This window comes from Carcharhinus amblyrhynchos, chromosome 5 (assembly GCF_965287045.1).
Source record: "Carcharhinus amblyrhynchos chromosome 5, sCarAmb.v2.hapA, whole genome shotgun sequence".
In the NCBI taxonomy this organism is placed as follows: domain Eukaryota; kingdom Metazoa; phylum Chordata; class Chondrichthyes; order Carcharhiniformes; family Carcharhinidae; genus Carcharhinus; species Carcharhinus amblyrhynchos.
In genome coordinates this window covers 62,773,885-62,800,164 of record NC_137328.1, presented here as the reverse complement: position 1 = coordinate 62,800,164, position 26,280 = coordinate 62,773,885, and the positions used below count along the sequence as shown (strand labels likewise).

Genomic DNA, 26,280 nt, shown 5'->3' with positions numbered 1-26,280 from the left:
GCTGTAAAAATGTGCAGTACATGTAACATAAATTTGGTTCTGCTGGAAACAAGACTGGAACCAGAATACCCATGCATTGAAGAATTCAGCCTTGCAGGGGAGAACCATGCGCTATCACATACAAAGATATGCCATGAGGTTCCATGTCCCCAGCTTTCAAAACAACCCAGCTTATGATCACTTGGACAGACAGGGCATAAATCTGGTCCCCTGGACAGATATGGAGACCACTTAGATGTTCAGGCTGAGATTGCGGTCTGATCCTTCAAATCAAAGGGGACACTTATTTTAACAATTATATCAGAGCCCTAGGAATGGAGGCAATGGGGTTAAGACCACAGGAATAATTTTCACTTTGGACACTAGGCCAAAGCTGGTAGCAACGAATTAGCAGCCTGCTGTATAACCCACACAGTTTTCCTTTCTAATGTGGGAAGGAACATAGGCAGGTGTCAATCCAATGACTCAAAATTCCAAGCTGCAGTTTATTCGGACTCCAATGTGCTGTGTCACCATACTAATTTACACCACTGATCCTTCTTACTGGCTAAGCTCATTTACAAATCACAATGCGTTTCTTGGTCTTTCGGCTAAGATCTAGTGTAGTTTTGCTGTGCTGGCTGAAGTCATGAGGTTACACTGAGGCTTCACTTGAAGCAATTTTTTAAAGCGGCATCAAGGCCTTTTGGCTTGCAAATAAGATCAAGCCTCAGAGGAGATGCAATGCCAGCTCAAATCAGCTTGGACCATGTAGATCAAGCCCAAGACAGGAAGCGGCCAGCCTGTCTTGTCAAATTGGATCTGGAATGTCTCACTTGTTGAGACTTTGAATTGGACTTTGATTGGATTGAATTGGATATAAGCAAAAAAAAAAGTGCTCGCTTCAAACCAGAACACTGGGAACTTTGACCTCCATAATGATGCCTACAACTGTTCACAATGTACTGCAAGTAAAAGACTAGGAGACTCAAGCTACTAAATGTGAACAGAAGCTTTAATTTTCACAGATGCATTAATGCCAAAAATCAGAGTAAAAGCAGAAGTAACTCTGTGTAGAGCAAATGAATTGCCACATAAAGAAGAACAGGGTACTGGTCAACCCTCAAAACTCACATCATTCATATTGTGATAAAAGCAAAATATTGCTAGAAATCTGAAATAAAAACAGACAATTCTGGCAAAGTTCAGGTCTGGCAGCGTCTGTTTTTAGTCTGTGTAACTCTTCTTCAGAGCATTATTATAATATTGATGCTAGAACTTGAATTTAATTACTTACTTAAACCAACATCCTCATCCTCTTGGTCCACCTCATTTTTTGCTCGCCGCTGGCAAATTCGACTGATAAGCAAAGCTACATGACTGAAGATAATAACTGGCGGTGGCAGCCATGGCTTTTCACGATAGGTCATAATGTAACGGTAGCGATTGTATTTCCAAAGTCTGTTAGACATGGATTTCATCTCAAAGTACACATTGCTATCGAGGAAAACATACTGAGAACTGTTAAAGCAGTCACAAGTAAAACTGGTTGCTGCATCCAATATGAATGTACATAATGAGCCTAAATTCAGATTTAATTACAGTGAAGCTCAAATTAGTCTATATTGTTACAATAGCCCCTCACTTCAGAATTACATTTCTGCATTTTTCTATCAAATCAGATACATCGTGGTCTGTTGCTATCTACAAACAATTCTGACAAAGAGCCGTCAACCTGCATGGGAAGTCCTAGCTGTTGATCAAAGTGCCTGGAAACAGTCAGGAAGGATATGGAACAAATGGAGGACAAATGAATTGATCAGATGTGTTTTACAACTATCAGAAGTCTGGCCACTGTAATTAGGTAGACAGATATGGCAGCTAATTGGAGCACATTAACATCCAACAATAACCAATTATCATAGAATCTACAATGCAGAAAGACGCCATTTGGCCCATCAAGCAAGCACTGACAACAATCCCACCCAGGTTTTATCCTGTAATCCCACATATTTACCCTCCCAATCTTTCTGACACCCAAGGGGCAATTTATCATGGCCAATCAACCTAATCCGCACATTTTTGGATTGCGGGAGCAAGCCAGAGCACCTAGAGGAAACCCATGCAGATACGGGGAGCCCAAATTGAGCCTGGATCCCTGGTGCTGTGAGGCAGCAGGTTAATCACTGTGCTACCTTGCTGCCCAATTGACTGAACTTTCCACACAACTGACGAAGGAACAGCATTTCCAAAAGCTTGTGGGTTTACTATCAAATAAACTAGTTGGACTTTAACCTGGTGTTGTGAGACTTCTTACTGCCCAATTGACTAGCCAGTCTATAAATGGTACTGGTCATTTTATAAAGGTAGCTGAGGGAGTTATATATCTCTCACTTTCAGGTGATGTATTTCCACCCAGACAATAACACATGTTGTGATATCTCAATTCTGAGAGTAGATTGTCATCCTTGATGCATTTGTAACAAAACTTCTTCTGACCCAGATGATTGACACTAGAACAGCAGAGTGCATCCCAAGAGCAAGAGCATAGATGATCCAAATCTCAGTGAACTCTGTCAGATAGTATTCAGATAATATTCAGACTCTGAATATTACTTTCCAAGACCATGATTGTCTCAAGGATTCAATTTTTTTTCTATGCAAGATGCACTTCCACAATTTGATAAACCTTTGCAATAAAGAGGTAGCTCATCCTCTTTTTATATGTGATCCTTACTTGAAGAAAGCGATGAGGAGGTTGACCAGGATAATATATTGTGCAAATAGATAAACTGCCTGGAGAAATGGAGTAAGAAATGAACCAGGAGGACAATCTGCATCTTCTTCACAAGCTGCAATTATAAAATAACAGCAGATTAAATAATGAATAAATGCTGTGCACTTCTCTGTCGATATAATGTAAAGTCTCTACTGCTGATTGGACAATCAGAACTGATCACTGGACAATGTCTGTCACATATGACAGGAATAATGGGTAGATTTTGGACAGAAAAGGCTATCATTTGACTCCTGTTATAGATTCAAGTTGCGCTGCAGTGCAAACTCTCTGCACTCAACCAAAGATTTTGATAAATTCTGCTACATGCCTTATTACAACATTCCCCTGTCCCAATAATATCTCTTATTACATACTTTATGCTTTATACAATGCAGAACCAGATGTTTTTAATTTGGAATCAGTGATATTTAAGGATCACATTTTTCCAAAACTAGAACAATCCAAAATTGATTCCAAGGAAAAGTTTTATCTAACATTCTTAGGTCAAACATTTTAACGTGTCCAAGGTCTATTACTTTCTGTGTCAATTAGCTTTTATTTCCACTGTTATCCTATGGCAATTCTCAATCTCTTTTACGACTTCCAGGGAACCTGCTTACATTTGGTGGAATGTCCCCTTTACTTAGTGGCACAATTAAACTGAAAATTATTTTAAGGGAGATGTCACTTTCTAATCTTTGAGTTTATTGATATTCCTATTGATATTTTGTATATATGATATACAAGTAAACAGAGATTAGAAACAGATCTGGAATGACCTAAGTGAACAATGGAGCAGGTTCAAGAGCTGAACAGCCTACTCCAGTTCCTGTTCCTTTGTGCCTCTTATCATTTACAAATGGAGTGAAATCTACAAATATTTTTCTTTGAATTCTGGTTGCTTCAAAGGTAGTGAACTCTCAACCAAATACAAAAACTGACCAGGAATTTTCTCACAGCTGCCCCTGCTGCATTGCTATAATGTCACTGGATATGTACCTCAATCAAGGCATTCAAGAGGGCATTAGATGAGTATCTGAATAGAAAAATTGTGTGTGATTGTGGGGAAAAGTCTGGAGAATGGCACCAAGTCATAACAGTGGAACAGTGCATCAACAGGACAAGCACCAGGTTAGCTCAGTCAGGAAAGGCAAGTGCCAGAATGTGGTTTGGATTAATCACAAGTGAGAGAGAGCCAAACAAAAAGAATGCAAATAAGGCTGTCATAAAAATCAGGCCAGGGAAAGTTTCAACTGCAGCGGGTGGCTTCTGGAGTTGCTGACAATAAATCAAACAAAACCAGGAGGAAGGTCTAATGTCCATAAGATTCCCTGGTTTAAACTGGCATGCTTCTGACCTACCATCTGAATTCAAAGTGTTTAAACAGTGTTCAAAGCTATGGTTTTTGATTCAGGTGTGTCTGAACCAGACACGCAAGCTTTAAAAATCACCTAGCAATCGGAAAGAAAGGTCTACACAGGCTGAACATGTTAGGATTAATAGTGGAAGAGCTTAAGGATTCCCAAAAATATGAATTACAATGGAAGGCCGGTTCAGAACCTGGTTCAACTTTTGTATTTATCAACTGAAGTTCATGTTATTTCAACAACAGGCTGCAGAATCCATAGACCACTTCATCAGCAGATGCCATGCCACGTGAGGCCTAACTGATTTCATAGATTATGATTAGGGTGAGGTTATGCCATCCTGGTAGACCTACACCCATTGACCCTTTAGTCTCCATGGTGTAAGAAAATAGTATGTATTGTGATTTGTCAGATGCAGTTAGCAGACAAAATTGTTGAATGCACCAGCTCCCATGGAAGCATTCCAGAACGATTTGCTAGGCAAGCCCAAAATGTATAGCATTGAAGGATGGGATCAAGGATGGGCATAAGTTCCAAGTGATCCTCACAGGTCAATGAAGCTTGCAGGTCCAAAGCACAGCTACAATTGTTGATGCATTCACTAGAACATGCAAACCTAGAAAACATGTGGAAGGCGCGGCCTTTTGCATGCAACAAGGAAATATCCAGCTTTCCAACAATTCTCCAAGGCATACATGAGAAAGGGCCATTGCAGAGGAAGTGCACCAGAGTGAGGGCAGATGCAGACACATAGAGCGGGGCACTGATTCCAATAGCCTTCAAGTGACAAACTGAGCATCCGGTCTCTCCTCAAAACATATACATAAGATGACTGACAAACCAGAAGATGTCAATGATGTGCACCATGAATTAGAGTTTCACTCTGCCAATCTTGTGGAAAATATAGACACTGTCGCATCATCCAAAATGTTTGCCAAGATTTGAATTATATGGCCCTCAGAAAGTTGGTAATCACTTATTATTGGCTAAGGTTGACAGAGGCAAGTGGTAACATACTTACCCCTGTGAAAAGGCACACAGTCATATTGTACAGAAGAGGCATTTAGGCCCATTGAGTCTGCACCAGCAAAACTGCACGAATCCCACTTTCCAGCACTTGACCCATAGCCTTGAATGTTATTACATTTCAGGTACTTATTCACATACTTTTTAAAGGTGGTGAGGTTTCCCACCTCTATTACTCTCAGGCAGTACATTCCAGACTCTCGCCAACCTCTGGGTGAAAAAGGTTTTCCTCAAACTCCCACTAAACCTCCTGCCCCTCACGTAACAATTATGCCCCTCGAGATTGACCTTTCAACCAAGGGGAACAACTGCTTCCTAATCACCTTGTTCATAACTCTCTTAATCATGTACATCTCAATGACATCCCCTCTCAGCCTTCTCTGCTCTAAAGAAAACAATCTGAGCCTATCCAGCCTCTCTTCATAACTCAAGTGCTCCACATCCTGGTGAATCTCTTCTGCACCCTCTCCAGTGCAATCACATCCTTCCTATAGTGAGGCGACCAGAATTGCACTCAGTACTCCAGCTGCGGCCTAATCAAAGTTTCGTACAGCTCCAACATAACTTCCCTGTGTCATGTCTGATATGTTTCCACAGACATGGAAGGCGATGGTGAAACCTAGTGCTGTGAAGTTTTCAGCATACCGTGGTTCACTCATTCTATGTGCAGGATCAATAGTCCTGGAGTACAACTACAATTAATCCTCCTGGGTCTCACAAATGTCTTACACCATGGAGGCTAAAGGGCTGATGAGTGAAGGTCTACCAGGATGGCATAACCTCACACTAGTCACAATCTATGGAATCAGTTAGACCTCACATGGCAGATCAACCGCAGAAAGTACTCCTATCTCCTCAGTTCATGACATATTGAAATTTTATTGAAATATCCAGAATGTTTCCACAAAATTGGCAGTTTCAAGGAAACTGCAATAAAACATCTGCCAGGAAATGCACATCCATCAAGTGATCCATTATGTAAGGAAAGCATCCTCTGACAGGACAAGTTAATGGTAAAACAGAAAAAAAGAAAGATAGTATCATTACAAGAGTGTAACAGCAAAAAGATTGGTGTAGCACAGTCGCTTGTCTTAAAAGAGGACTGATTATTAATTGTTTGCCTCGATCAACAATATTGAACAGAGGTTTGAAAGGGCGATCCTACAAAATACCCACATGAGAAGAATTAAATCTGAGGATTGCAGCTGCAAATTTTTCTTGAAGCATGATGCCAAGCATGGTCACTGGTCGGTTTATCTTGCAGGGGAGTCCCAGGAGCTGACTACATTTCATACCCCATATGGAAAATACCGTTTTCAGCTACTTATTTTCAGATTGTTGGCCAGGATTTCTTTCAAGCTCACGTGGACTGCTTTACTTGCACCAGTCTTGATGCCTCTGTGATGCCGATGATATTGTCATTGTGGGAAGAACAAAGCAAGAATATGCTCATAATCTTCACTTATTGATAGATGCAACATGTAAGAAAGGATTGGTGTTCAAAAGTCAACATGCCATCATCATGCAGCGGATCAATTTCTTTTGTTCTATTTATTCTAGTGCTAGCATATGTTCCAAGTAAAATAGACAATATTAAGGTCATTGCCAACTCCTCAAAGTAAGGTCCAGCAGAGGGCAGCAGAGCAGCGACGCTGATTGGCTGTTATGAGAAAGATTTGTATTGAGCGCTCAGTGCTTCCAGAAAGTGGACCTCAGCAAGACACCCTCCATGTTCGAATGAAGGCAAGTATTAGGCAGAAAGCAGAAGAGTGGTTATACTGATTGGCTATTGTGGGGAAGATTTGCATCAGGCAGTCAGTGCTTCCAAGAAAGTGGACCTGGACAAGACACCCTCTGTGTTTGAGTAGTGGCAAGTGTCCAGCAGAGTGGTGATGCTGATTAGCTGTTGCAGGGAAGATTTGTATTGACGGTCAGTGCTTCCAGAAAGTGATTTGTGAAGGAGCTGTTGTCAAGACAAGTGGAGTCTTAGCAGAGTACAAATAATGTCCTCTTAAATCTCCAGAGAACGGAGGGAAGAATGCTCCAATGCAGCCCTCATCCTGATGGCTATCTTTATGTGTGGCTGCATCAAGCTGTGCATAGATCCTTGGTACTCTAACAGCAAGTGCCACTACTTTTTGAGGTTCTACCTATCCCAAGTGTTGCGGAGGATGGGTCTGGCCACACTGCCGCGGAACGCTCCAAGTAGTTGGACTGTACCGTAGCACCTGTCCTTTGTGGAGAAATTTTTCCGCAAACACAACTTTGACCACGTGGCGATTAAGCAGTAGTCAGCGTGTAATGTTCTGGAGGCCCTGAGAAAAAAGGAAATGGCGGATCCTGTCGGATGGTTCCCTGAGCAGACTGTCAGTGTCATCTGGCCGAATGCCTCATCACCAAAACTCACAAACGAGCACCAAGATCTGGCTTGGCTGGTGGTGAGAAGGGCACTCCCTGTCAGATCCTTTATGTACGCTCGAGGTGTCAACATCACCACATGCTGCCCTTGAAGTGGCTGCAGGGCTGATGAGACGGTCGCATGCCTCCTTGTGGAATGTGCCTTTGCAAAGAAGGTCTGGAGTGAGATTTGTCGAGATTCGCCCCAAGCAGCTCGGTGACGCAGGACTCTGTGCTCTACGGGCTGTTTCCGGGGACGCACACTGAGACAAATATCAACTGCTGCTGGAGGGTCATCAACTTGGTGAAGGATGGACTACGGTCCACTAAAAACTTGCTGATCTTCCAGCTGAAAGAACTGTCCTCGGCCGAATGTTGCAGACTGGCATATTCCAAGGTCCAGGACTGCGTGCTGAGGGACGCGCTGAAGCTTGGGGCAGCCGTCGCAAAGGCACAATGGGGAAAGGCCACATTACAAAGCCTTTCAACGGAGGCAGACAGAGGGCTCGGGAACTGCAGAATACCCTCGGCCTACGTAACTGTGTGCCAATCTGAGAAATAACAGCACCCAGTAAAATCTGGAGCATGTACATAGTTTTAAGTTTTGAAATGTAATGATTGTAATTTTGTGTAAATAAGATTGTATAGGACTGTAAAAATGACTTTTTCTGCACTGTTTGTAATTTTTAGGTATGTCGGTTTGCAATGGTGTATTTGAGATTTTTTTATAAATAAAGTATATTTTTGAAATTAAAAAAAAGATGTGGGGGCACAGGGAGAATTCCATTGTCTCGGATAACTACACCCACTATGGGAAGTGCACCTGGCTGCAGCTCCTGGGGAAACCAAGTTAGAGAACACATATAGAGTCATAGACGTTTACAGCATGGAAAACAGGTCCTTTGGCTCAATTTGTCCATGCCTCCTTTTTTTTTAAACCGTAAGCTAGTCCCAATTGACTGCACTTAGCCCATATTGCTCTATACCCAATTTACCCATGTAACTGTCTAAACACTTTTTAAAAGACAAAATTGTACCCACCTCTACTACTACTTCTGGCAGCTTGTTCCAGACACTAACCACCCTCTGTGAAAAAGTTGCCCGCTGGACCCTTCTGTATCTCTCCTGTCTCACCTTAAACCTATGCCCTCTTGTTTTAGACTCCCCTATCTTTGGGAAAATATATTGACTATCAGGCTGATCGATGCTTTCATTATTTTATACACCTCTGTAAGATCACCCCTCAGCCTCCTACGCTCCAGAGAAAAATGTCCCAATCTATCCATCCTCTCCAGATAGTTAAAACAATCAAGTCCCAGGAGCATGCTAGTAAGTCTTTTCTGCACTCTTTCTAGTTTAATAATATCATTTCTACAATAGGGTGACCAGAACTGTACACAATATTCCAAGTGTGCCCTTACCAATGTCTTGTACAACTTCAACAAGACGTCCCAACTCCTGTATTCAATGATCTGACAATGAAACCAAGCACGCTGAGTGCCTTCTTCACCACTCTGTCTACTTGTGACTCCATTTTCACAGAGCTATGAACCTGTACCCCTAGATCTCTTTGTGCTGTAACTCTCCCCAACACCCTACCATTAACGGAGAAATTCCTGTCCTGGTTCAATCTACCAAAATGCATCACCTATCATTTATCTAAATTAAACTCCATCTGCCATTCATCAGTCTACTGGCCCAATTAATCAAGATCTCATTGCAATCAGAGATAACTTTCTTCACTGTCCACTATACCACCAATCGTGATGACATCTGCAAATTTACTAACCATGCCTCCGATATTGTCATCCAATCATTTAATATAAATGACAAATAACAGTGGAACCAGCAACAATCCCTGAGGCACACCACTGGTCATAGGCCTCCAGTTTGAGAAACAACCTTCTACAACCACCTTCTGGCTTCTGTCATCAAGCCACACACCGCAGGAGATGGTCGAAATTCTCAATGAAAATTTCTCCTCTGTGTTTACCGTGGAGAAAGACATGAAGTCTTGGAAACCAGGGAAAGTTAGTGGTAATAAACTGGGGACAGTTTGCTTACAGAAGAGGAGGTGATGGGTGTATTAAAATTATGAAGGTGGATAAATCTCCTGGCCCTGATTAGGTATATCCAAGAACACTGCATGAGGTTAGAGAAGAAATTGCAGGAGCCCTGATTGAGATATTTGCATCACCGTTAGCCACAGGTGAGGTACCAGAGGACTGGAGGATAGCAAATGTTGTGCCCTTATTTAAAAAGGGCTGCAAAAAAAATCCTTAGAACTGGTCGATGCCCGATGGGCAGTTCCAGGATGTCCCTTCAGCAGTGCCAGGGAGCCAGGCTGCCACTGCCAATGACAATGCCCAGGGAGCATTCCCCTGGCACCCAAGCCTCTGGGGGGCCTCGATTGCCCTTTCTTCACTCCAACGGAGTCGGGCCACCAGCTTTCCGCAAGTGGGGAGCTAAATTAAACACTCCTAGGTAAAATACTCCTGGTGGGAGGGGGAAGGTTAGTGGGCCCGAAGGCTTTAGTCCTGGGCCCCTTATGCAGCTCTGCACCAGAAATCAGTGTGGAGCTGATGGCGCTGGAAATCCAGCTGCCTGAGACTCACAGAGGCCATGTCACCCAGCAGGGAGCCTGCAAAACGGTCTCCGTTAGAGTGTCCCGGCCCGCTATACTACAGAAGCATTGCAGTGGGCTGGGAAAATCACCCGATGTCTTTCCTGTGGAACAAATACCACGAGTATCTCATCAAAGCACTGAAACAGTCATTATTAGAAGCATGCAGAGAACTTGCCTAGAGATAGATGCCTTACAGAAAGATCTGGGAGCATGCACACTACAAAAACACAAACTGGTTGCATTTGCTTCAAAATCTCTGTCTGTAATACAATCCAACTACTCCAACACTGATTGGGAAACATTAGCTTTAATGTTTGGAATCGCACATTCTCATACTGACCCACTTGGTAAAAAAATTGTGATAGAGACTGACTGTGGTAGACAGCATGCCACAAGCATTGTTGACACAAGTAAAAACACACCCACATTCACATGGTGGGCATTGGAGAATTACAAACGTTTTTTTCAATTAAAGTACAGCAGTGGGCTATTCATGGCTTTGTATAGATTATCCTAATCTGCAGTCCAACTCATGTATTTATGGATATCAGATATTGCATTAGTAGGTGAAAAAATCTGAGTACATACGATCAATTTCACCAGCATAGACTTCACCAAATATCATCCAATAAGGTTGGAACACTATATCTCGAGCAAGTCGCCAAGATGGTTCTTCTGCTGGAGACAGTATAGCCTTTCTTGACACCCCGAAACTCAAGAGAACAATTGCCATCAGAATCACTATATAGAACATGTTTGTTGTCTAAAACAGAAAGAAATAGATTTATTTTGTTACAAGAATCATAGTATATAGAGAATAATTTGCATATCATGTCTGATTTGATTTTCAGATTAGTGTAAACACAAACATAGCAAGTGGACCCCTCTACTTTTTTGTTTGATAAATCCAAGAATTATTGTTTCCATACAAAGCACAACTTTCACAGTTTCAAAGGGTGCTAGTTATCTATTCAACAGCTAGTTTCCAAATTAGGATTGATGGTGCTTCAGTATCACAATTTTCCCCAAATCTTTTGCAAGGATTAGTGTAGATGCTCCTAAATTATATTCATCAGGGCATTCCAATGGATCTTTGCTCCCAGCCCCAAGTACATTAGCTTTGATTTTTAGCCTTAATGAGTGAGACTTTGTGCTTTGTGCCTCACAGAAGTGTCTCCATAATATTCAGGAACCACCAAATGATACTAAAATTTGTACCCTATAATTACTAATAGATTTTAATGTTTAATTATTATTTATACTTTTTTATTATTAGCATTACTTTTTGTTTTAAATTTTTACATCTGGTTTTATAAATGACAGAGAAAGAAGCCTTTTAATACATCCTTTTATGCCTGAAATGAGGGGGCGGCATGGTGGCACAGTGGTTAGCACTGCTGCCTCACAGCGTCAGGCACCTGAGTTCCCTTCCCGGCTGGGTCACTGTCAATGCAGGGTCTGCACATTCTCCCCGTGTCTGTGTGGTTTTCCTCCAAGTACTCCAGTTTCCTCCAAAGATGTACAGGATAGGTGAATTGGCCATGATAAATTCTCCCTAAGTGTACCCAGCACAGGTGTGCCAGACTGTGGCAATAGGGAATTTTCACAGCAACTTCATTGCAGTATTAATGTAAGCCTATTTGTGCTTAATAAATAAACCTTCAAGGTCTCAAGTAACAGGTTTGGTTTGCTAATGCCCTATGCCATGCAGTCTTCCCTTCATAGTCTATAATTTATAAATATACCTTTGCACACGTTTCCCATTGAAAAAACCTAAATTCGTACTGTCACACTTTTGTCATTTCTGTGGCAACTTTTTTTGTTATAAATTTCTGTGTCATATTAACAATAGCAGCCATCTATGTAGGTATCACATGGCCAACAACACTAGTCTGTCAGTGGTTGCACTGTGATGCCTCATTTTACAAATCCCAGCTTCTCATCCTGTGTTTTATAAAAGCTCCCATAAATTTTGATGTTTTATTATAAATAGTAAATATAAATTCACAGTATTGTAGCAAGATGAGGATGGCACGTCTGATCTTAAAACTTGGACTGAGAAATGTTTGCCTCACATGTTACAACAGTAACTACATTTCAAAAGTGCTTCATTTTTAATATGTTCAATCTTTGAGACATCCTAAAGTCATCAAAGGCATTATACGAATGCAAGTCCTTATTTTTCTTCTGCACAACTGGGTGCAATTAACCCTACCCTCTAAACGCCCTTCAATACCTAGGGGTAGAATTGACTCGGCAGGTTTTGACTTTGTACAAATGTATACCAGCAAATCGGCAACTCATTTTATATCTTACCAAATTTTTATTTCTATTGAAGTGAATGGAAATCAACATTTGGAGAGATTCACAAATGGCAGCCTATATTATAAAATCCACCCTTTTCAATCCAATCAAATTATGATTTGTTCAGAATTCTGCCTGACATCACCCAACAAGAAAGTAAATCATAAACTTAAACACATGAGCTTTAATATTGTTGAAAAAAATAGTTGTGAGAAATATATGTTAATACACTTGTACATAAATATCTACTTCATAGTGAAAACAGCTTATTTGGGGCAGGAAAGGTACACTGAAATATTTTTGAATACTTGCCATTCGCCCAATCATTGTCAAGTATGGCCCTGCATGTTGATTCGCTGCAAAGAAATCCAGAAGTCTCACAAACCAAAATATAAAGTCTAGGGAGTATATAATCTTTCCAGCGGTCTGTAATGGCTGGCTGGTCCAACGTAAACCAAATCCCACTGCAAATAGGACTATAGCCACAGAATCATTCAAGTTCCAGTATTCTTGGACCCAAACTTTAACCTTCCGGCTGAATTTTCCTGGCTCTGATATGAAGATCTGTACAACAAAGGTTAAAATGAATATGAAATCAGACCATATTCTGTGTTGTCTTTGAATAAAGTTCAATAATTCAATCAATTCAGAAATTAGAAGGACAGAAAGCATCCTTTGCAAGCAGAACTTAAGAGTTCCAAATAATACGTTGCTGAACTTGTGCCACCTGAGAGGCATCCCCAACTGCTTTGGAAGGACATTGGAGAGGGAATAAGCAGACCAGTTATTGAGATCCATGTTGAAGTCACCAATATTTGGAAAGAGTAGGGCGGAGGTCCTGTTTGGAGAGTGCCAGGAATTAGAAGGTCAATTAAATATCTAGACATCAAGGGTAAACTTGCAGTAGAAAAGAAGGATTTCTTTTCTTGGGGCACCAGTGCCAGTAGAAAGATAGGAAAGAACTTCACCATCAGGAAAGGCTCCACATGAATCAGGTGAGGCATAATGAGACTACCCAGTTCTACTAAATAAAAATTCTTATATTTGTCCTCATTATGTTTGCTTGTTTGAGGCCCCAGACGCATAAAATGATTATCTCAGCAGGGGTTCTAGTTGGATCATTGGAGAGAACTGCTGACTTTCCTTGATTGACATCTTTAAGTGGTTACAGTAAGTTACTCTGTGATCTATTTTGTCAATGTTTCAATGTTTCTTTGCACAGGATTAAGAGGTATGCCCTCATCTGAACACCCTGTTTATTGGTCTGTCCGATTGACACTTATAGTGTTTTCGGAATGGCTGCTTTTTCCTAAAAGGTAATTTTGATTAGGTGTTTTTTTTCTAAGTGGTTATGTGGTTCATTGGTTCTGTACATAGTACATACTGGATGAATAGGCATGGACAAGTTACGAATTGGCATGGAGGGAATGATAGGTTCAGAGTGGTAGGTGGGGGAGCATGTGTTGTCATGGGGATATAAGGGACATGGGGGTGAGGGGGGGGTTTGAGTTCGCACTGAACTTGAAAGCCGGGACAGGGCATGGATGATACCCTTTGAATTTACTGTTTAAAAAGTTTCCTAATCCAGATTATGGTTCACAACTCCTCTGAGAGGGGGCGAACCACAAGTCATGGGCAAACTGGTCTGACCCATAGAAACTGCGGGGAAGCACAGAGATGCTGACCTCTGTAATGTAGCCAAATTATGGTGGACAGCTCAGGGGTGGGTGAGAAGGTGGTGGGCTTGCCATCCCTCATATTTTACATGCCTCCCACCCCCAAATGAAAACATACCTAACAGGGATTCATAAAATCCAGCCAATTGATTTTCAAATTCAGTTTAACCCACTGAAAATACAGTAATTTCAATTTTATTTTCTATCAGTAGGGCAGCACGGTGGCACAGTGGTTAGCAACTGCTGCCTCATAGTGCCAGGGACCCTGGTTCAATTCAGACCTTAGGTGGAGTTTGCACCCTTCCCTCATGTCTGTCTGGATTTCCTTCTGATCGTCTAGCTTCCTCCCACAGTCCAAAGATGTGCAGGTTAGGTTGATTGGCCATGTTAAATTGTCCCTTCTTGTCAGGATAAATGGGTGGGGTTGCGGGCATAGGGCCTGGGTGGGATTCTTATTGGTACAGACTCCATAGGCCAGTTGGCCTCTTCCTGCACTACAGTGATCCTACGATTCTATCTCAATATTGTGTTTCATTTTCTCTCCTACTTGGCCATCATTGCCTACGTTATATTAATATCCATTTAAAATGATATTCAGGTCCCTGCTTTGTTTGTGATTGACTGATGGGAGCTGTTTCAGGTAGCAGACATTACATTAATGTTTCCAGTTAATTCAGGTACAAGTTTGAGATCAATCATACTTATGTAGAATCTGCAGATGTATGTTATCCTGCTGATTCAATGAGCTGAGTTTTACAGGGGGACATATTAAAACATTGAAAGTAGGAAAATAGTCTGCTCCGCATTCAATGTGATCATGGTTGATCCTCAATCTCAATGCTATACTCCTTTTCATTCCCAATGCCATATTCCTGCTCTCTCCCTATACTCCTTGATGCCTTTAGTATCTAGATATCTATTTTTTTCTTAAATACATTCAATTACTTGATCTCCATAGCATTATATAGTATAAAATTCCATAGGTTTACCACCCTCCAGATGAAGGAAGTTTTCCTCATCTCAGTCTTAAATATCTTCCCCTTATCCTGAGGCTGTAACCCTATGTCATAGACACACCCCGCCACAGGAAACAATATCCTTGCATTCAATCTGTCCAGCCCTGTCAGAATAGCACATGTTTCAATGAGAATCCTCTCATTCTTCTAAACTCCAGTGAATACAGGCCCAGTCAATTCAATCTCTCCTCATTTAACAATCATGCCATCCCTGGAATCAGTATGGTAAACCCTTGCTGCACTCCATCTGTGTCAAATATATATGTTCTGAAGGAAGGAGACCAAAACTGCACACAATACTCCAACTGTGGTCTCATTCAGATCCTGTACATCTGCAGTTAGATATATTTGCTCCTTTACTCAAATTCTCTTGCAATTAAGGCCAACATACCATTTGCCTTCCAAACTGCTTGTTGCATGTGCATGCTTATTTTCAAAGACTAGTGTACAAAGATTAATAGGTCCCTTTATATTTCAACATTTCCCAAACAATCACCCTTTAAATAATATTCAGCCATTCTGTTTTTCCAACTAAAGTGGATAACTTCATATTTATCCACATTATTCTGCATCTGCTATGTATTTATCCACTCATTCAACTTGTCTGAGTCACCTTGAAGCCTCTGATCATCCTCCTCACCACTCACAATTCCATCTAGTTTTGTGGCATCACAAACCTGAAAATATTACAGTTGAATCCCTCATCCAAATTGTTGATGTATATTGTGAATAGTTGGGGCCCAAGCATTGATCCCTGCAGGACCGCACTCACTAGTTGCCACATTCCACTCTGAAAAAGACCCACTTACACTCCATTTTCTGTCGGCTAACCAATTCTCAACCCATGCCAGTATATTATCCCCCAGTCCCATGTGCTTTAATTTTGCACACTAACCTCTTTTGTGGGACTTTTTCAAAAGTTTCCCGCTAACTATTCTACCAGTTACAACTGCAAAAACTTCACTGGGTTTGTCAAACATGAATTCCCTTTCATTTCTACAGAGTGTGTGGTGAGTGAAGTTGGTTGCGAACAGGCCGACTTTAAAAAAGGCTGCCCCAGAAGTTCAACTTGGGACTTTTGCCCAGGGATCTGCCTCAACAGGGAGATGGGCGGGGGGGGGGAGTCAGGTTTTGAAGTCCCAGCAAGTTGTGGGGGGAGGGGGAGGGAGATGATTACAGGGAGGTACAAACATGATGGCTCAGTGGGCAAGGCATAGAGGTATCCTCGATATGCTCAGCATTTTCTCTTACCTTTTGGTGAAAATATCAGTCTACCCACTATTATCTGCCTCCCAATGCCAACCATATTATGCCCCTAATTGGGCAGTTCAGGGCCTCAATAGGTCTAACATCAGACAGGGTTAGTGGACACCTTACCCAGCCACAGTATTATGGAAATGGGTTGGGGAGGGTGAGAGGTGATGGGCCAGCTACTCGTCATGGTTTTTTGCGCCTCACTGCCAAAAACACATTCAGTGGAGCCATTGAAATCCAGCCTAATATGGTAGCCTGATCAAACTGAGGTTTACAAGGTCAGTAGTTGTTCAGTTGAGTGTTAAGATCAGATGGTTGCCAAGTGCCAAGTAGAAAAATCAGTGTTTTTTTCTGAACTCACATTAAGCGTTACTGGAACAGCCAGAAGCAAAGTTATAGAGGTCAGGAAAGGAATAGATGAAGAACTGAATTGTCAAGTAACATGGAGGTCAGGGATTTACAGCAATATCTGAGTCAACGCAATGTGAAAACTACATCATGAATACAAAAACTGCACTATAATTGGGCCATTAGTGCAATAGAGGCTTATTGCTAACTCGCTTCCACATTCCAAATACACAAAGGTGATTTCAGTGTAACAAACCTTGGGAGAACATTTTCAGGTTCAGTGAGCAAATGTAGTGTGGTGCATTAATGGGTCACGAATATGCCCTGGAAACATCGTGAAGAACTCTTAATTTAACAGCACAGAGCAAGATAAAGGTGATAAGCAGCATATATGTGTCAAATCTTACAACATTTGGTTGTTGTGTGCACCTAATAGCATCTACATGAAGAGGTCAGTGTGTTGCTGGCCATAAAACACCAGGTATGATTGAACAAAATGTGTCAGACTTTAAGGCCTACACAACTGCTGCCACTGACCTCAGGGTATTCTTCAATTCATTGTACTCATTAGCAAAGTCAAACATTCCTATGTACCTTGAAGTACAAATTCCAGAAAGTTAGAAAGGTGCCAGAGAAGAAATGTCCTTCCACAGCACAATCACTAAGGCCATTTCCTCCTTGCAGAAAAAAGTCAGTGGGAATATGTATTAGCAAAACTGAAGCCCATGGGATTCAATAGACAGCAGCAGTATGGATGCCAAATTAGCTAACAAAAAATAGAGACAATTGGTGGACATTTGTTTTTCAGAACTGAGGGGATGGGGAGGGGGGGTGGGGCGTGCGCAGTGTACAAGAATGTTACCCAATGGTACGTATTAGGACCACTACGTTTTGTAATGACTGAGTACAGAGGACATCATTTCAAAATTTGCGGATGACACAAAGTGTACAAACGTAGTTAAGTGAGGATGATTGTGGCAAATGAGGACATAGGCAGATACAGGCAGATGAAATTCAATTTGGAGAAGTGTGAATTGGTACAATTTAAGTGAAAAATGAGGCAATATAAGCTAACTGGTAGAATTTCAAAAGTGGTTGCATCTACATGAAGAGGTCTGTGTATTGTTGACTAAAGCAATCTTCTTAAATCACTGCTTCAACTCCAGGTGAAATACTGGCTGAGATTTAACGTAAAGGAGATGGCCTGGCATCAGCTGGAAAATTGGGGGGCCAAACCGCCTTTGTTGGCTTTGGAAATCATAGCTAAGTTTTATGTTGCTCAGGCAATTAGCTGCCTGAAGTGGTGGCTTCCATCTTCCCGAGGCAAGATGTCACACCTCCAAGAGTTGAGGGTTGGCAGCTCTTCAAACCTAGCAGTCTCCAGGATCAGTGCCAACCACTGGGACTGCAGTAGGCCCCACATCAGGAGGATCACCTGGAGGCTCAGAATTAAGGTACTGGGGTGACCTGACTAGGGCCAATCAGGCAGATCCTGACAAGGTACAGTAGGAGTGATCAAGAAGCCAGAGGGAACAGGGCAGCCTTTGCAACGGGAAGTCCTCTCCATGGGCACAGAAACAGGAAAGGCAGGCAACAGGAAAGATTACCTCTCTGAGCCTGCAAGCAGGCCACCAAGATCCCTCCCTACTTAACTGGTCACTTCAGGACTTCAATTGACATAAGAGTAGATAAGTCACTTGTCACCTATCCTACTGCTGCTAAAATACCAACAGGGGCAGGTAGGTGACAGTCACTGCACCCCTTGCCAGGACACCTGATATTACCCCACCAGCTAGCTCACTCTGGGGGATTGGGAGAGGGTGTGTAAAATTCAAGCCATTGTGTCCATTTCTAGATTCTACATTTTAGAGAGTATGCCAAGGCTTAAGAGAATGCAGAACAGATTTAGCAAAATGGTTAGGGGATGAAGGAATTCAGTTGTGTGCAGAAGATAGGACTGTTCTCCTTGGAACAAAAATGTTTACGTGAAGATATAATAAAGATGTTCAAAATGATGAGTTTTGATATGGAGATGAATCTTTTCCACTGCCAGAAAAGTTGGTAACTAGAAGATATGGACTTAAGACAACAGTGAAAAAAGACAAGTATGTTGTTAAATTCTGGAATGCATTACCAGAAAGTATAATGGAAGCAGAATCAGCAATAACTTTCAAATAAAATTAGATGCATTGAAAAGGAAAAAATATTGCATGGAGACGGGAAAACACGGAGGAGTGAAACAAATTGGCAGCTCTTTCAGGGAGCTTGCCCAGACAGGGGCCACTATTGTAAAATTAGGGATCGCCCTTGTAGGACAGAGATGAGGGCCAAAATTTTCCAGCTATTCCCACTGGCAAGCAGGAATTCCTGCTGATTTTAACCCCCGCCATGGGTTCCTCGATGGCAGAGGGTGCAAACAATGGGAAAACAGTCAATGATGGGCCATCTCCACTGCCACAAAACATGCCATGGAGGGTGCAGAAACGCCTGCCTGAGGGAAAATCTTTTTTCTTGGAGGGTTGTGCAACTTTGGAACTCTGCCTCAGAAAGCAAAGTAAGTGGAATCATTGAATATTTTTGAGGTACATAGCTTCTTGCTGGGCAAGGGAATGAAAGGTTATTTGGGATAGATGAGGATTGTTCAACTGAGTACAATCAGATCGGCTATGATCTTATTGAATGGCAGACCAGAATCGAGGAGCCAAATGGCCTACTTCTGCTCCTATTTTGTATGTCTGTATAATGACCCAAATGGCTACCTTCCATGCTGTGTAACCTTTTTCCAATCAGATGAACAAAAGTTTAAAACATACTTAAGTTTCCCTGAAAATTGTATCACCTTAAAATTTTAAGATTAAATTAGCTACTCTGAAACACAGAACTAAGTCAATCTTTCTGTGGTTTTTCATTCTGTGTCATAAAGCAGAGCTGGGAGAGGAAAATATTTCTGTTAATGTTGTTGTTAACACATTGGTAACAGTGATGATTGGTACAACTCAAAAACTGTACTCAACTACCATATTAGTCTTTTCTTGAATGTGTTGAAATCAAAATATATTTGCTGCTTACAGTCTAAGTAAAGACCAAGAGTCTAAAACAAAGGCTGTCAAATACTAATATGAGACTGACAGTACAAGCATTATAAATGTAATTCCACAACCAGACGGCCTTCCAATCAGAATGGCTATGGCGGCCTTAGTTTGTTATCAGCCAACATCCACCTGCACTTTCTATACAAATGGTTAGATCACAGCAATTCTGATGTGGGGGTTTTAAGAACAAAGCTGAAGATTAAGATTCTTGGCTATTTTCTTTCTTCTCTAGCTCAGGGTGCACAGGCTAATTATTGTGCCCCAAATTAACTTGAGATAGCTAACTCAATACTGACCAAGGAAAAAAATCCAGAACCCTACTCTCTAGGAGGTAATTTTTTTACCCACTAGATCTTTTGGATAACCACAACAATTCAAATTGTTCTAGAATACTTCTTTTAACTAAAGCATGATTCTGTTAATGTGATATAAAATACTTGATTTTTTCTAGTCCTTGTTCACCTCTCTAGCTTTCTCCACAGCGGTAGTGAAAACGTAGATGATGACAATCCATTCTTGAACACTGGGCAGAGGTTCCATTTTCACCAAAACCATGTAGGTAAACAGCATAAGGAATCCCAAATAGGCTATCTGTGAAGGATAAAATGAAAGAAAAAGTAATGTTGCACTGGAATATTAAAGAACATCTTATCAGAAAAAGATCTTTGCCACAAGATGATCTTTCTCTACACCCTAACAATGACTGTAACACTACATTCTGCATTTTCTCTTTTCCTTCTCTATGAATGGTATGTTTTGTCTATATAGCACGCAGGAAACAATACTTTTCACTGTACACTAATACATGGGACAATAATAAATCAATTCAAATCAAATCAAAGAGGGAGAGTCTCAAGTTGTTCTCATCACACCAACTTCAAATAGAAGAGATTAGATTGTGCATTTAGCCACAATTTATTTCCCCAACTTGTGTGCTTCTGAGCAAATGAAAGTTTCTGCCAAACATTTTTTTGTGAAGACCTTTCAAATGTACAGAAAGAGTGATAATTGGCTCAAGATATCCTGGGCTAATGGTTACCATGAGCACAACACTCTCCAAAAGGTCCAAAGTTCACATGTTGCAAACCAAAGTTCCATTTATACTGATATTATGAGAAGAGAAAAAATTCTCTGGTCTGTGTTCACATTGGACACATAAATCTATCTTTGCCCCACAAATGCTAATCTAACTCCTGTGAATTTCTAGATGTGGCTTTTGGCATACAGTCAATGTTTATATACAGTACAATATCAGGTAAAATAGACATGGGTGGCACTGCTGCCTCACAGTGCCAGGAACCAAGGTTCAATTCGCAGCTTGGGTCACTGTCTGTGTGGAGTTTGTACATTCTCCCCATGTCTGCATGGGTTACCTCTGGGTGGTCCGGTTTCCTTCCCACAATCCGAAAGACATGCTAGTTAGGTGCATTGGCCATGCTAAATTCTCCCTCAGTATATCGGAACAAGCACTGGAGTGTGGCAACTTGGGGATTTTCACTGTAACTTCATTCCAGTGTTATTGTAAGTCTACTTGTGACACTAATAAATAAACTTAAGCTTAAAACAAAATGCTATTGAAGAAATAATGGGTTTATTAAAGTGCAGAAGGAGATAAACTTTGACCTGCTGCACTAAAATTGCACATTGAAAATTCTCTATTTAGTTAGTTCAAAAAAACAGGACAGTCTTTCAAGATCTTTGCAACATTATTCATTAACTCTTCTCAGGCACATTTATAGTAACCTTGAAGACTATTGGTGGCTGAAATCAATTAGTGGCATGAGAGATATTCATCATTCCCCAGTGACAAAAATTCATCCTATCACATCCATTAACATAGCAGAATATTCTAATTGGTAATTATCTGTGAGGTCAGACAAACCGTATGGAACCAGAACTTGACAATCGGTGCACTGTAGAATTCATAAGCCTTTCTTGTCCAAGGCAGTCCTCTCTGTCTTGTACCAATGACCTCATCAGTAGGCTTTTCTGGGCCTTTTTCTGTGTCAAACTCCATCTTTTGTCAGAGTAATAGAAAGCATCAGTGAAAAGACTATGGTAGACTACTGAATAGATATTAAAATATAGGAGTGTGGCATGCCGTCCAAAGTAAAAATAAAATGAGGTAATAGCTGATCTTCCAAGTGGCTCATAATCAATTTCAAGTCAAATCTACGATCTGCTGTGAACCAATGTAAGGGGCACAGTAAGAAGTCTCACAACACCAGGTTAATGTCCAACAGGTTTATTTGAAATCACAAGCTTTGGGAGAACTGCTCCTTCATCGTGTGAGTGCTCTGAAAGCTTGTGGTTCCAAATAAACCTGTTGGACTTTAACCTGGTGCTGTGAGACTTCTTACTGTGCCCATCCCAATCCAACGTAGCATTTCTACATTAATTTAAGGGGCAGCATCTTAGAACACCATATTTTAAAACTTGAATTAAAGTACTCCTCGATATATTTAAGAATGGCAACCTGATACAGTTTTATTGATACAACTGAAAATGGGTTCATCAAAAAAAATGTTTTTATTCAAAGTATATAGTTTGCTCCCTTTGAAAACTAATTTTAGCTAACTGAAAATGGCTTTATTTGGCTATCTATTCACTACATTGGTGCATAGTAGTCAAATTCTATGTACATTTACAGGCATGATGAGGATAAAATCACAACAGTGAGTGATTCAATACAGGCATGTCAGTTTCATAGACTGGGATGGCTTTTGGTGCGATTTTTATCACACCATTGCAAAGAATCATAGGAAATTAATTTATGCTTGAAGTTCTTGATAATTTGGCAGATTTTGGGATAATTCCAACCTAAACAGTCAGAAATTCCATGCCAAGATGTTTTAAGGTAACCCATTATACCTACAGAAGATTGATCATCCTTGGCAGCACTGGAGTTTTGTGTATTGTACTGTCGAGCGAACTGATGAGGCTCCTGAGATTGAGGGATGTGAGACATTTCAGCCTTACTCTTAAACTCCAGCATCAGAATGCTGGGAGGCAGAAGAATGCTCAAAATGACCTGATGACAAAAAAGTCAAATTAGAACTAAGCAACTGCAACATGACACCTGCACTGTTTACTCATAAAACTGAGAGTTACTGGACTTTTCAAATCAATTAATCACAGATAAATACTTGCTTTTTTAACTGCCCAGTCCATAATATTCTGAACCTCTGTAAAAGCAGCCATATAATCAACATTACAAATAGAGGAACCAAATAAACGTAATAAAAACAGAAAATGTAGTATTAAGGTCATCAGTTTGAAATGTTGGGCAGAATTCTCCTATTTTGAGACTAAGTTCCATGGTAGAGACAGGAATGTGGAATGTTTGTTGTTGCGGCAGCCAGTGGGAACACATGCAAAATCTTCCAGCCCTAACCTGGTTAATTACACACTGGGTGTCTTATGCTGTATTCAATGGTGAGGCAGGTCTGAATGGTGATTGTCCACCATTGTGTCCAGATGCCATATTGAAAAGGCATCCAACATCACTGACCCACTGTTGAAGAAAGAAGATGCACGACCGGAAGATTAACTTCCTGAACAAGAAGATGAATCTGCCAGAAAATTCCAAGGCTGGAAGATGGGCCCCCTCCAGAACATTGAATCTTGGAGGTTACACCTGCAGACACTCCCCCAGCCCACTGCTGTGCTGTCATGGTCTAGGGTTGTGGGTGGCCTCCATCGTGAACTCTGGAGGCAGCCCCAGACATTGTTCAGATGAGTTGTGACATCTGCACACCATTCTGAAGAACATGCTTCACATTGGCGTGTTCCCTACTGGCACCATGGACACTCCGGCATGGGGAAGTCAGCCTTCAACTGCATCCCATAAAGGGATGTAAACAAAGCTCACACTGGCCTCTTGCAGCTTGTCCAACCCTGCCATGGTGTGTGCCAGCGGAAGATCCCGCTGTAAATTTACGCCTGTGTGAAACTGATTTCTGGGTTTCCCACCATATTCCCCTACTATCGAAGACACCGGCAGTGGCTTGGGAGAATTCCACCTGTTAACTCTGTTCCTCTCTCTCCAGATGCTGCTTGACCTACTGGGTTTTTCCAGCAGTTTCTGTTTTTATTTCAGACTTCCATCATCTGCAGAATTTGACTTTTATAACAAATTCAGTGTGACGGACATTTTTACATTCAGCAATTTACTATTTCACCATTGAAGAAATGTTGATGTTAATAATTCGAAAAATCGTACAATACCATACAGCCCATGGTGCCTGTACCAGCTATTTGAAAGAGCTTTTGAATTAACCCCAGTCCCCTGCTCTTTCCTCATAAACCTACAAATATTCCCACTTCAAGTAGTAGTTTCATAAGAACATAAGAACATAAGAAATAGGAGCAGGAGTAGGCCATCTGGCCCTTCGAGCCTGCCCCGCCATTCAATAAGATCATGGCTGATCTGTCATGGCTCAGTTCCACATTCCCGCCCTCTCCCCATAACCCTTAATCCCCTCTCTTATCAAAAACCCATCAACCCGTGTCTTAAAAATATTTAGCGAGGCAGCCTCCACCACTTCAACGGGCAGAGAATTCCAGAGATTCACCACCCTTTGAGTGAAGAAGTTCTTCCTCAACTCCGTTCTAAACCACCCCCCCTTTATCTTGAGGCTGTGCCCCCTAGTCCTACTGTCCTTTCTGAGCGGGAAGAGTCTCTCCACCTCTATCCTATCCATCCCATTCATCATCTTATACGTCTCAATGAGATCTCCCCTCATTCTTCTAAACTCTAACGAGTACAAGCCTAGTTTATTCAGCCTCTCCTCATAGCTCAACCCCCTCAACTCTGGTATCAGCCTAGTAAACCTCCTCTGCACTCCCTCCAAGGCCAAAATATCCTTGCATAAGTACGGCGCCCAAAACTGCACACAGTACTCCAGCTGCGGCCTCACCAATGCCCTATATAGCTGCAGCAAGACCTCCCTACTTTTATATTCAATCCCCCTCGCTATGAAGGCCAGCATCCCATTCGCCTTCCTGACCACCTGCTGCACCTGCAAGCTGGGTTTTTGCGACTCATGCACAAGGACCCCGAGGTCCCTCTGCACCGTCGCCTGCTGCAGTTTTTCTCCACGTAAGTAATAATCCTTCCTACCATTATTCCTACCAAAGTGGACTACCTCGCACTTGCCAACATTAAATTCCATTTGCCAGTTCCTGGCCCATTCGCCCAGCCTATCTAGATCCTTCTGCAGACTCTCCACACCCTCCGCACAATTTGCCTTTCCACCAATCTTGGTGTCATCAGCAAATTTCGACACCATACACTCGGTTCCCTCCTCCAGATCATCTATATAAATGGTAAATAGCTGAGGCCCCAGCACCGACCCCTGAGGCACTCCACTAGTCACCAACCGCCAATCCGAATAGCACCCATTGACCCCCACTCTCTGCCTCCTATTTGACAACCAGTCCTCTATCCACGCTAACACCCTACCCCCAACTCCATGTCCCCTGACCTTCTGCAATAACCTCTTGTGAGGTACCTTGTCAAACGCCTTCTGAAAATCAAGAAAGACCACATCCACCGGCTCTCCTCTATCCACCACCCTTGACACATCCTCATAGAACTCCAGTAAATTTGTCAGACACGACTTCCCTTTAACGAAACCGTGCTGCGTCTGCTCTATCAAGCAATTCCCCTCAAGATGCCTTGCTATTTCCTCCTTGATGACGGATTCTAACATTTTACCGACAACAGACGTTAAACTAACCGGCCTTTTCCTTTTGAAATTTATTACTGAATCTACTTCAATTACCACTAACCCATAGTACGTATATCATTTTAAAGTTACCACATTTGTATACAGTTTAGAAACATAGTTGACTTATTGATCAGAATGTAATGATGATGTTTCATAGATTTTTAAACATGCTTTTTTCAAATTAAATTCATAGGAGTACAGTTATAGAACTGTCTAGAGGGTGGTGATATCTCTAACGCCCCTCAAGAGGAGAAAACTTTTAACAGGGAAAGAAGAAAACTCATATTTTAATAATAGGTAAATTGTCACCAAATGATTCATTTTCCCTTACCTTCATGGTCAGATAGGACCAAGGATGTTGGTTACACTCAGCATTAGATCAGATGAGCAGATGACACCTCTTTACAACTACTCTCTAATTGGTTAGCTTCCCTCCTATCCCTAAACCTGGTATCTACCTCAAAGTTTACAGGCTGTTTCCATAGTAGCATCACTGACTAATTTCCCTGGAAATATCCTCTTGTTCTAAATCAAAGCTCTCATTTTGCTTTATCCTTGCAGAGTTCTTCACTTCCAAAATGGACTCTTCTGCAACTTCTCGGACACCCCTGACTTGGTTCTGCTTATACAGAATATCATCACAGGACACAAAGCTAGGTATTATTTGGAGCTGTTCCTGATTTG

General features: G+C 41.5%; 1 protein-coding gene across 2 annotated transcripts in view; it reads right to left on the bottom strand.

Annotated features, from left to right (window-relative positions):
- Nucleotides 1–26,280, bottom strand: part of trpm6 (transient receptor potential cation channel, subfamily M, member 6) — a 154,283-nt gene that overhangs the window by 39,516 nt on the left and 88,487 nt on the right. For both annotated transcript variants that reach the window (XM_080188915.1, XM_080188917.1), the window contains exons 18-24: nucleotides 22,740–22,895; nucleotides 21,747–21,881; nucleotides 20,327–20,455; nucleotides 12,791–13,042; nucleotides 10,763–10,937; nucleotides 2,717–2,831; nucleotides 1,277–1,476 (exon numbers count right to left, since the gene is read on the bottom strand). In XM_080188915.1, the coding sequence (XP_080045041.1) occupies nucleotides 1,277–1,476; nucleotides 2,717–2,831; nucleotides 10,763–10,937; nucleotides 12,791–13,042; nucleotides 20,327–20,455; nucleotides 21,747–21,881; nucleotides 22,740–22,895 (1,162 nt within the window). The remainder of the gene's footprint in view (nucleotides 1–1,276; nucleotides 1,477–2,716; nucleotides 2,832–10,762; nucleotides 10,938–12,790; nucleotides 13,043–20,326; nucleotides 20,456–21,746; nucleotides 21,882–22,739; nucleotides 22,896–26,280) is intronic.